The sequence below is a fragment of the Macaca fascicularis genome, chromosome 1 (assembly GCF_037993035.2).
Source record: "Macaca fascicularis isolate 582-1 chromosome 1, T2T-MFA8v1.1".
Lineage (NCBI taxonomy): Eukaryota > Metazoa > Chordata > Mammalia > Primates > Cercopithecidae > Macaca > Macaca fascicularis.
Genome location: NC_088375.1, coordinates 74,323,431 through 74,336,575, shown reverse-complemented (window position 1 = coordinate 74,336,575; position 13,145 = coordinate 74,323,431). Strand labels below are relative to the sequence as shown.

The 13,145-nt window shown below is 36.2% G+C and overlaps 1 protein-coding gene across 49 annotated transcripts in view; it reads left to right on the top strand.

The window, feature by feature from the left end:
- Positions 1-13,145, top strand: part of ESRRG (estrogen related receptor gamma) — a 649,428-nt gene that overhangs the window by 622,251 nt on the left and 14,032 nt on the right. For all 49 annotated transcript variants that reach the window (XM_074036547.1, XM_065541796.2, XM_045368468.3 and 46 more), the window contains one exon: positions 11,230-11,499. In XM_074036547.1, coding sequence (XP_073892648.1) covers positions 11,230-11,499 — 270 coding nt within the window. The remainder of the gene's footprint in view (positions 1-11,229; positions 11,500-13,145) is intronic.

Genomic DNA, 13,145 nt, shown 5'->3' with positions numbered 1-13,145 from the left:
AGAGATAACAGTGTTAACTCCACAAACACTGAGTCTATAATAATTAGTGCTTTTATTGGAATTTGTATTTCTATATCAAGGGACAAATTAGGTAACTCTGAAAGGATTTAAAGTTATGTTTTTAAAGGCAGTACAGAAATTATAAGTGATTTTTCTTTTAGAGATCCAAGATAGAATTGATTCTTGGTCATTTCAGTGAAAGTACACAAGGTAATCACAACTCCCTTTTGTACGTGGCAGCTTAAATACAATTTTCAAATTTTTAGATTAACTCATATGAAATGACCCGACCCAGGTTCTCACAGTGCCTGCCATTCTGTACTTAATGTGTGTGCAGGTGTGGCCTTCACAAATGGGGAAAACTGTTACAGGAAGATCTTTTTGACAAGATACTCTGAGCCTTAAAGCCAGCAACTCTACCTTCATTAATGCAAGCAGTATTAGGAGAAATTTTGAACTTTCACCTTACTTGAATAGGCAGTGTTTAATCCAAAATCAGACTGGGGTCCATTGAGCACTTCTGTTTTCTTTCTAGTTTTGTCTTTTGTACTACATCAGTAAAGATAGCTAGATAGATAGACCTTAATATATCTATCCATATTTTAATCTAATTCTCTACAGCTTATTTCTAATTTATTCAGTGTGTGGAATGTGCTTTTTAAAAGATTCTTACTATATTAGACTCTAATGTTGGATTACAAATAACAGAAATGAAGCAACCATAGCAGTTACTATTCTTTTTTCCTTTTTTCTTTTTCTTTCTTTCTTTTTTTTTTTAGATGGAGTCTCGCTCTGTCACCCAGGCTGGAGTGCAGCGGTGCAATCTCAGCTCACTGCAACCTCCGCCTCCTGTGTTCAAGCGATTCTCCTGCCTCAGCCTCCTGAGTAGCTGGGAATACAGACCCATGCCACCATGCCCAGCTAATATTTATGTATTTAGTAGAGACGGGGTTTCCCCATGTTGGCCAGGCTGGTCTCGAGCTCCTGACCTCAAGTAATCCACCCTCCTTGGCCTCCCAAAGTACTGGGATTACAGACGTGAGCCACCACACCTGGCCAGCTAAGTCACTAATTATAAATAATTTCCTTTAATTGTGGAATATTCTCAAGAAAACCTGTTCAGTTCACCTTTAAAAATATTATTATTAAACTTCATGTGTGGGAAAAATAAAATTCATAAAAATTTATTTTATATTTTAAATATATTTTCAAGTTAGAAATATAGTGAAAATCAAATCTTAAAAAGTAGAAAGGAAGGCAGAAGTTCCAGTAATTTGTTGTCGTTTGAAAAAGTTAACCAAAAATTACAGCTGGGATTGCCTCTTCGACAGTTTTAAAGAGTTTTAGAGGCATGCCTATCTCTTTTTGAAGCCCGACAAATGACATTCTCTACTATTAACTTATTGGTTAGTTTGTTAAAACTTTGCATGATTTAAAAAGCATGTTTTTGATCCTAAAATTTATATTCACAAAATTCATCTGCTTGTGTTTCTCCTCGTATCTCTATTTTCAATGAAAAATTATAATCTTTAACAGAATAATTTTCTCATGAATCCAAACTCTCAGCTAGCCGTAAATGTAAAAACAAAGCTCATGCCAAAACAATGTGATCCTGGTTCTGACCTATTAAAAAATATTTTTGGTTCCTGCTTCATTTCCTCAAAGTCTTACCTGATTTCTTTTAGATTTAAATAGATTCTGCTTGTCTTGCCCAGATTATTTGCATAGAGCTATCTATAGTAAGGCTGGTTCCCACAGCAGGTAGAAACGGTTCCTCTTCAAAATTATTATGTAAGAATGGATATACAAACTAGTTTGATAAACCTGAAACGTGTCTAAGTGGCATTTAAATTACATTAACACCTATGTGTACAGACACAGTGAAAGGACATAACAGACAAGAACCCTCTTTGCTGTTTGTAACTGTCTCATCTGCTGCTTTATAACAGAAAGGGTCCTTACTCCCTCAGTGCTGCAATGACTGTAGTGTGGCGAGTACTTCTGACACGTGAGCGTTTACCTAGTGAGGACCCATTGTTCTAAACTGGACTGAGAAGGAGACGCCTTATGTATGCATATTTGTTGCCTTGTCTCCTCTGCTATTTTTGATTCAGAGAGAAGCAGCACATAATGATAAAAATCCCAGGATTTCTCAATCTTCTTGCAAAATTTTTAGTGTGGAAAATATTCTTATGAGAAGCTCCTTCTTAGACTTAACAAAAATTAGGTTGGGACTGCCTAAAAATTTATGTTAATAAATGTAGACACACAATATTTTATTCCTGCAAGTAGAAAGAAGCAAAAAGCATTGAATTCACTAGATTATTATTTCAGAGGTTTAAAATCTGAGCTACAGAATGTAAATGTGTGTGTGTATGTGTGTGTGTGTGTGTGTGTGTCTATATATATATATATGTATATATAGTCAAAATAATTATACAGCCAGGATAGGTAGATAAATTAATGACAGTACTTATAAATGACAAAAAAGCAATTGTGACATTATCATGAAGTCTGTTGTGCATGGTTACTTATAAATATAGCAGAAGCAGCTAGTCCATATGACTGAAACATCAACTTTACTTATAAATTGAAGAGAACCGACTGAGGTTAATAAATTTAGGCAGGACTTTATCAGAGTCTAAGTGGCTCCAAATAAAAATCCTATATACCATATAAGCACTTATAAGCAAAGACTTTTATACAAAATCAGTGCCTTAATAAACATTCATTGTATTAATGAAAAAGCATTAGGCACCCCTTTTTTGTTATATGTTTATTTATTTTCTGTGGGAGAGGGATCTGGTTTCTGGAATGGTCTTTTCGTTCCCTAACCTCCCATCTTTTTGAAAGCCAATCAATGAGCTGCTGAGGAATTATCTGTTCATTCATTTTGCACATATTTACTGAGCACCAGCTGTGTGACAGGCACTGTTTGAGGAGCTGGAGATATAGCAGGAAACAAATCAGAGATCTCTACCCTGAAGAGCTCATCTAGAACATGGCAAACCACTGTCCATAGGCTACAGATATATCTATCAAGCAGCATATCTTCACATCCACTCCCTTACTTCAGGGGTCACTTACACCCAACGCTGTGTCTCCTGCTTATGTCTTCATCTTCATCTTCACTTTTATATCTTACAAGCGCTCTTAGATGCTACCCAGTGGCAATGAGAAAGGAAAGAAGTGTATGTATTTGAGAATGATTTCACAAGTATAAAATAGAAAACCTGTTGATAGATCAATGAAGGGCCAAGAGTGAGGCGGCCAAGAGTGAGGTGGCAGGTGGATGGCAGTGCTTAGGGAAGTAGTGGAGCTATGGGTTTTGACATTAGGATTAGGAAAATGAGCTCACTTAACATGTTAGGACATCCATGGAGGAGTTACTAGGGGAAGATTTTTTAGGAAATATGCGGGAAAAGGGAAAAGGAACAAACAGTCAAAGAAATTCTATGTTCTACCAGAGAGTTTCAGTTTTATCTTGTAGGAGATATGGAAACCAAGAAAGCATTTTGATGAGTGGATGGCATAGGTTTTATATTTTAAAGATTGCTTGACTAGCCATGGGTAGGATGGAAGAAAGCAATACCAGATATAAAAGGATTTTGGTAAGGAGACTGTTGAAATTTACCCCAAAAAGATGATGAAGGCCTAGACAAAACTGGGGTGGGGAGAGGAGGAGATAAAGTGATGGATATGGATACATTTAGGAGAATGTGTACAACCAAGCACCGAACTCTCCTTTTCTGCATAGAGATGTACTTGTATCCATCCTTGCAATACTTTTCTTTTTTGGTTGTTATGGTCTTATCCACTTTTACTGTGCTATACAATCTTAGATGACAAAGATTATATCATATTCATAATGCATATTCCAATGGTACTGAGCACTGAGTTTCACTTATAATAGATGCTATAAATATTAGTTGATTTGAATTTTGTCACAGTAGAACCATTGGAAGCCTAATAATTTAGGGCTGAAATAAACCTTCAAGAATAATTTTTCTACCTTCTAGTTTTACAGATGAGAAAACAGGAACCAGCAAAGTAGAGTCATTCCTCAGAGTTTCACAGTTCCTTGGTGGCAGAGTTGGCACCCAATTCTAGGTCTATTTACTCCCATGGCATGGCTTTTGTCTGAGGTACTCACCATTACCCAGACAGCCTTGTGCTTCATGGAATTAGCTCTGTTTGTTATTCTGAATTAGAAACTGTTGGAACTGGAATATTCCTCAGAAGTGTGTAGTCTGTAGCTTGCAACTGACAGATAAGAAGGTCACCTGTGGGTCTGTATTAGTTTGCTAAGGCTGCTAAAACAAAGTACCAAAGACTGGGTGGCTTAAACCACAGAAATATATTGGCTCACAGCTCTGGAGGTTGGATGCCCAAGAGCAGGTGGCAAGAGGTTTGGGTTCCTTCTGCAGAATCTTCAGGAGAATCTGGTCCATGCTTCTCTCCTGTCTCTCCTGGCTTCCGGTGGCCTCAAGCATCCCTTGGCCTGTAGGTAGTATTCTCCCTGTGTCCTGACATTGTCATCCCTCTGCACATGCCCATCTCTGTGTCCAAATATCCCCTTTTTATGAAGATAGTCATATTACATTAGGGCCTACATTAATGACCTCATCTTAATGCGATCATCTACAAAGACCCTATTTCCAAATAAGGTCATGTTCCCAGGTCCTGGAGGTTAGGATTCTAACATCTTTTGGGCGGGATGGCACAAGTCAGCTCATCACAGGGGCAAAGTTAATACCATTGGTTATAGTCAGGTCTCTAGACCCCAAAGCTGATTCCAAAGTGGGACTGGTTTTCTATGGACCACTGGTCAGTTCCCTGAAGCACTCTATGATATTTCTTGACCTGGTTTTACCAGTGCATTGGTAAAGCAAGTCAGATTCAAGCATAGATCCTTTGTCTTTCAAATCAGAAGTGCGGCTTCCAAATGGTGTTTTTCCCTATTCAGTATCCATATAATTCCAAAGTGAAACTGAAAAATGCCATTTTTAAAGATTTTTTTAGAGTCCTACATTATACGGCATTGCTTTCCTTTTTTCTTGATGGTCAAACAAATTTCAGTCACATCAAAAAAGAGAGCTTTCCAGGCGGAACTTATTTTCAACTAGTAAAAAATAAAGGTTGTAGGAAAAGAAAGCCATTAGATGTCCCTCTTTAAGGCAGCTCAGCCTATACTTGGCTCCATGCCCTCCAACAATTTTTCTTTCTTCTTGGCTTAGATGAAAGGACAAGAGAAGTAAAGTTGAGGTCAGGTAAGAGGGAGTTTGGGAAAAGCTAAGGGAATTATTTCAGATCCTCTCCAGTCATTCAGAAATAGTAGGTAAGTAGGGGTAAGTGAGGACTTCCAAAGAGGAACTGCACACTCTGTATAGATGGTCTTTACATTCTTATTAGGCATTCATCAGCCCTGTCTCTAGTACTTTTCAAAGTAGGTTGGCAGTTGTTAAAAAACCACTCACTTACAAGAAACGAAATGAAACAAAACAAAACCTCTTCTCATCATATTGAGTCTTTCCTGTATTATCACTTGAAATATTTTTTCTTAGCTGCCATTATATTTTAAATTTTTCTAGCAAGCTGACTGGAAAACCAAGAATAATTGCTAAAGAAAGCAGTTCACCACTTCTATGGGGGCATGTTTTCAATTTCTGTTTGTATGATTGGGCTAATTGTAAACTCATTTGGTTGTTTATATAATCAGCATGAGTGGTCAGTGGTCAATTGGACCTGTAAATTCAGTTAACAATGATAATTCTGTTTTGGACTGATAGATATTACATTCACGTTTATGTTCTCCTGTCCTTTATTTCCTCACAACTACTTAGATCATTTGCTTAGTTTTAGAGAAGGTGGTCACTTCTGTCTTTATATACAAAATTGTATTAAAACCTGAGTCCTGCCTTTTAGATTTTGGGAATATGTACTTTTCTTGTTTAACCACTATTTTAAAATAATAGTTCCATAAAATCAATGTGAAACCTACTTAAAGTATAAAAACAGAGCTAAAGAAATAGATTTCTTATGGAATCAACAAATGTTGAAACAAATGATTAAATTAGCTAGCAAGGGAGCTATTTTCCATTTTTGTCAATTTTTCTTACATTTCACCCAATTGTGATTGAATCTAAATTATTGAAATCTGGATTATGGTCAGTCCAAAAGAGTAAAGATACAAAGAAGAGTATTATGGGTATTGTATCTAAGGCTTAAGCACAAACATAATACAATCATTATCATCCCTTTTAAATAAAAATTTTAAATAAATTTTAAATAAGATGCTTCTGATAGCACCATGTAGATGTTCCAGCTTTCACTTCTGCAGTTAACCATCTGTAGATATTTAACTCTAGCTCCTACTGAGTTCCAGTTCATGAAAAAAATCTGTGTGCATATATATATAAAGTCTCCTGCAAGGGACTATATACATATATGACTATATATATATATATATATATATAAATAAAGTTTCCTACAAGCCCCTGAGCTGTGTGTTTTGTGAATCATAGGACAAAGTGATATGTCTGCCCCATATGTGAAAAGAACATCTGGCTTAAAAATACAAAATAAGTTTATCTCTAACAAGGGTTATGCATCTGTGTGTCTATTGGTAGCTAAGACCAAATGTTAGTGCCACTGTTATTCTTTTATGCTCTGGGTCCTGTAAACATTAGGTTTATTTGTACGGGAAAGAAAAGAATCTAGCTTACGTTGCATTGCTCAATCAGCTTCTCAAAATGAACTTCATTTGTGATCTCAGTGAGTCATTATGGCATAATTATAGTTCTAGTATGATATGCTATTTGTTGAAAAATGTTGATTTTTTTTTGTGGAACAGGAAAACTACAGTTCAAAAACTGTGATCAGTCAAATCAATGCCATGATTAACTGATATTAACGGATGCCCTGAAGATTTAAAATGCTTGCTCTCTATTTCAAGAAAGCAGCCGAGAAGAAAATGCCTAGCAGGGGTTAAACCCAAATGCCTGCGCTGCAGCCTATTTCTGTCAACACTCTGTTCGGGAAATAAACATTTATGCTTTCTGAAATGAAAGTGTATTTTTGAAGACTAGCCGTCAGATATTTTTTGCCCTTCACACTTTCAAACGCTTAGCCTTTTTTGTAAGTTGACTGCAAAGTGCATCAGTTTGCCAGGCTAAAAAAAAAAAAAAAAAGTGCTTGACGAGTGCCCATGGCACCACTGTCAACCTCCAAAGTTTCCAGTAGAAGAAGGCAAGACGGTTGGCACAAAACATGCTTTCTTCAAGCCTATTACCTCAGGGGTACCTGCCTCTTGAGAAGCTTTTCAATCCTTCCAAATGATGTTATTCCCAACTGTCATCTGGTTTATTTGGAGCACACTGTATTGCAGATAAACATGCTATTTAACTGCGGGTCAAGGTAGAGAGTCATTCTGCAAGCAAAATGCCTGAGATACATTAAATGGCACTGACTCTGGGACAGAGATGAAGAGAGATCCGAGTTGTCAGTGATATGCACGGAATGGGCTGTAGCTGGGGAAGAAAAAATGTGCCATGGTATCAGTGTATTTTAAAAAGCTGTAATATGGCTGAACATTTAAAACTATAACCTGTCACACACCAAAGATTAAGGTCCCAGGATGTACAAAACATGAAGTTCAAACGACACAATTACGAAGCATATTTTATTTCACTTGGTAAAGAGATTTCTCTCCAAAGATAGCTAAATATTACAGATGATGAAGACCTGTAACTCATAGCCCAAGAGCTATAAAATACCGTTCAATGCCTGTTAAAAACACGAACAAGTAATTATCATTTGGATACAAGCATGTGTAAGCCAATAGAGCAATTATGTTTTAAGAAAATTCCTTCAACTCAGTTTATTAAAACATGCATTTTCATTTAGGCCTCGGTTATTTAGAATTTTAGACTTTGCTCAGGTCTATTGATAAAAATGTTATTTTATCCATGCGTTTTTATGTATGTGCAACATAGCTAATACTCCTAAAGAAAAGGCAAAATAATTTTATGTAATTAAGATAAAATTCCTATTATGTATTTGGCCTCCTTAGTGACCAGATGAACGTGACTATCTCGTAACGAGGCTGTCTAACTGCTGCTCAGGCATTTGGGCAGGAGAGCTCTTTGTACTAGTTTCCAGACTGCAGTGGTGTGGTAGGAAAGGGTTAAAATGAGAGCCAGCAATTTCTAGACCAAGAAAAGATAGACGTTCAGACTTTTATTTTATTTTGTAAGCATAGATTGTCCTTTTTCCTTTGGATTTGCAAAAATTATACTTCCTTTAATCAGCTGAAATATACTTAAGGATATCAATCAAGCAAACGTGTCAAACCTTTTGTGCCATATCCATCTCCTCATGCTCCCTGACCAAAAAAGGAGAGCTTTTCCTTCCCCTTTTTTCCTTCTCTTTATTTTGTAGAGAAGCAAAAGGAAAAAGTTAGGGTTGCAAGAAGGATACACACACACACATGCACACACGTACGCACACACAACCATCAATATAGAAGAAATAAATTGCAGGATCAACTTTAAAAATGAAATTTTATTGTTTTTTGGTTAATTAAACCCCAAAGAAATGTGTGAAATGTTGTTATGGCTGGAACATTGTTAATTATAAATCACAGGGACAAAGGGGGCCCGGTGCAACTTTAAAGTTTCCGTGCACGTAAATGTCGATAGCGTGCCTTCTCCATCATCAGCACTAAATTCACATTGATGCCTCTTTTCTTCTCCGTATTGATCCTTCCATGAGAACGTAGATTTGTATCTGTTAATTAATGCGTCCTGAAACAGCGTTTGTATTAATCAGGCAGATAAGAAAAATTGGATGCCTGCACCCCCCTGACAACCGTAAAAGTGCTGGCCCTGATAAAATCATGGATGGACCTCAATAAAAAAGTTCCTCCTTCCACTCAATAAACTAATCATCCTGCTTTTAATTATTCGGCAGAAAGATGTGTGGAGATTGGAGAATGTGTAAATCTATTTACTAACAGCAGTGTCTGGGAGGGAGAATAGGGCTGTCACAGGAAGGTGCTGCGGGCTACATGCTCTGTCCATCTGCTGCTGCAGAAAAACTGCGGCTTGGGAGCATGAAAAGGAACAAGAAAACTAAGGCAAATTGAAAAGACCCATTCATTTTTGCTCATAACTTTCCAGATGATGTTTTTTTGTCTTTTAATTTACACAAGAAATTTTTACTTAGTATGTTTTCTTGAGGTCGATATTTGGATTTGCATTGTATCTTTTTTCCTTGGAGGGGGATAGAAAAAAGAGCAATGTGGTTTTCTGTTTGTTTGTTGTGAATATAACATTGCTGAAATTAAAAGCATCTGGAGCTTAACCTATTTAGGTTAAACAATTAGTTTTCTCTATTGAATCGCTGTTTAAAATGTTATCAGCTTTTATATCTCTAAGAGGATATTTATTAATTTAACCCCAAACGCAATGACAAAAACAGAATAAGAAAAAGACTTACACAGCCAGTCCAAAATAAATCCTGTCAAATAACATGTAAGCACCATGATAAACAATGAAAGAAATGCATTTTTATATATACCTTAAAGACTCCCTTAAGAAAAGCTTGACTCATCCCTTCTGATGATTTTATTAAGCACTTATAATTAATGGTACCAAATGGGAAACCACTATTTTTCACCAATAGGTCAGGAAATCATTTCCTTTTCTTTACTGTGCTGTAGTTTCTAATATCATATGGGATATGCACAATTTGATATGAATGAAAAGGACAGCAACAGTGACCATAAGCAGTAGCCTAAAAAGGTTGGTCACCAGTGGCTATTTATGATTTGGATAATAATGTCTAGAAAGGGAGTAAAAATAGATTTCTTAAGTTGCATTATTAAAAACGGCCCTTCCTTTCTGTAGAATTACTGGTGGCAGGACCTTAAATGATGGTACCCCTGTCCTCAGAAGCCATGAGGTGGCTGGTTACCCTTAGAAGTCTTAGGCAGACACTTGGAAATAAAAGTGAAGTTTTAAGAAACATTTCTTTTTTAGGACTTGGGAAAAGCTTCTGATCATCAAGTATCTTCACTTTAGAATACAGATCTAGTTCCTCTGATATATAAATATATATCTTCACTCCTAAGTAGGCTTAATTGTACTGCTTCCTCTTTCTCTATTGAACAGCATTTTCTTTTTAATTATTTTGCATATGTTTTCTCAAGCTCAGAGGGACTTTAAATATGCATGTATGAATGCATCCCAGATTTGCAGAAAAGAATTGATCACATAGGTAATTCAGATAAAAATAACATATATTAATCATACAGCAACACTTACTGAATTGCAAATTATAACCTAATGCTTAGGTAGGTGATATTTTATATTTCTCAAATACAAAATTTAAGACACAAGTTAATTTCTCTTGCTCAAGGTGAAAGAGCCAGTAGCTGAGTGGAGCCAGTATTTACATTCAGAATCTGACTCCTTTGCACCAAACCCTGTTACCTTTATTTATATTTAACTTTTTAAATAATTGGATCTTAGTAATAATAGTGAATGGGGCTTTTCTATTTGGTGAGGAGGCCAGGCTGCTAAGTATTCCACTTTCTTTTATACCAATTATCACTAATTTTAAAAGAAATTCATGTTAAGTATCAGTGAGGGGAAATAGCCAATTAAGAAGGCTCACCTAGTTGTAACTCATCATCCATTGTGCTTGTATATTAATATTATACAGAAATGTTTCCAAGTTGTGCTATGGCCTAAATTGTTTGTTTATCTTTTACTTTTAGCTGCTGCTTCTCCTTCTCTCCTTCTCCTTCTTCTTCTTCTTCTTTTTTTTTTTTTTACTTTTATGTTGTTTTCCAGTAGTAGTTTTTAGAGATCAGATAGTTGAAAATCTGACTTCTTATAAGAGGTTCCTAAAGACTTCAACCAGAAATCAAATATATTTAAAGATTACATGGTATTTTCTTCTTGAATGAAAGAAAACAACATCTCTATAATATTCCCCTAAGCTGTGTCTATAAAACTTATAGAAAATACCCCCAAATTGAAGAAGCTGGTTTGTAACTTTCACTTTGCTGTTCGCAAAGTGATCCAGGGGAAATTTTAAGAGCTTCTAATCAAAGCTCAGCATAATTTTGAGCACTGATGCAGAAGCCAGCTACCATATGAAACTAATGTTGCATTATGAAATTATGGCTTTAAAGTAACTTGATCTGCCCATCTTTCCATGCAGGCTTCTCCACGCTGTCCCTGGCAGACCAGATGAGCCTTCTGCAGAGTGCTTGGATGGAAATTTTGATCCTTGGTGTCGTATACCGGTCTCTTTCGTTTGAGGATGAACTTGTCTATGCAGACGATTATATAATGGACGAAGACCAGTCCAAATTAGCAGGCCTTCTTGATCTAAATAATGCTATCCTGCAGCTGGTAAAGAAATACAAGAGCATGAAGCTGGAGAAAGAAGAATTTGTCACCCTCAAAGCTATAGCTCTTGCTAATTCAGGTTGGCATACTGACATAGTCATTGTTACATTTTTTAATATGTCAGTTTTACCACTCTCCTAAACTTCTTCAGGGATTTGCAAGACCTAGTTTGTAAGTTTTGTATGAGTCAGCAAAATTATAATCAGTATAGCTTTCTCGTGAAAAGTTAGAAATAAGAAAAATATACTTAAAGCTAATTAATTTCATCTGACTTGCTTATTGAATGCTTTGAAACTTTTATCAACTAATGCATTTACTAATTTGGATTGCAGCAAAGCAAAAGCTCTTGTAGGAATAGCATAAATGGACACTCCCGGGACAAAATTAGTTCCATTGTCTTTTATGCATAAGTTAAAACAAGGGAATTGTTGAAACACACAAACCATTTTTCCCTCAAAAATGCAAATTGTGCAATTGAGAAAATATATTTAGTGTTTCTTTGAGTTTTGGTTATCAAACAACACTGTTTTCTTACATTCTGGAGTTCTTTAGAAGTCAAATTCTGTCTATGCAGTAAGGGTTAAGAATTATGGGAATAACTGTTCTTTACATTTGAACCGTAATGTGCTAAAACAGAGAACAACTTCTAATAAGTAAAAATCGTTGGTGCTTTGTTGTTTTTCCCTTTGTGCCTCTCTTAATGCTTTATTATGGTCTTAAGTCTCTTTTAGCATTTGCATAAAGTTCAGAATAGATCCCTCGTTAATGACGTGCCGATCATTAGATACCTGTGTGTCAATAACATGCTCTGATGCTATGTACCATTGACAGTCACACCGTGCCCCTCCATCTGCTTTTGTTTTGACCCTATCTTTGAACTTTATCTTGGTTGCCGGCCAGTAGTTTTCCCTTTAATTACAAGAAGGAAACTGTCAATAAAATCTGTTAAATGGGATGCAATGAGTGGCTTGAATGGGCGGACGGCTATTTGTTCAAATTCTGCAGCATTCAAGGTATTGACAGTTTGTTTTCTGGGGCCATATGTGACGATCAATCTCAGGCTGGGCTCAGCCGCGCTGAAAAATGAAAAACCAGATTGCTTTTGCTTACTTGTGGATGACGACTTTGTGATTTGGCGCGGTCCTAGTGAGATGAGACCTTCTGCCCAAATTGCCCCCATGAGAGCCAGGGACGCGTGACTGTTTTTAGAAATAATTTTTAATTGATTTTGTAATTAACAGTTCATCTACAATATTGATGCATGAATCCTTGGACTGATAGGAGGGAAATTGTTTTCAACAATGAAGTTGTACTTTCCTATTTGTCTTCATAATGGAGTTTAGCATTTCACAGTTTTAATTGTGAATATAACCCTCTTCCTCACCACACCATGTGCCTCTCTTCTTCTACTCTCCTGTGAAATTATAAAATATGATTTCTTATGACAAACGACGTTGTGATTAGGAACCCTGAAGAATCCCCTGCCCTTCCTCTCCAGAAGATCAGAGTGAGAGATGGGGTAGACATTTTCTGAGGATTTATTAGTGTGTATGGACTTCACATTATACCATCTCTCATAATTAGATGAAATATTTTACAACAGTGGTTTTGGGAAAAATTTTTGTTTGGCAATCATGAAACAATTCTAATTTAAAACATTTACTTGGTTAATTGTTTTTAAAATATACTAAGCCTGTGTTATATCTTTTATGTTTCAAATTGCTT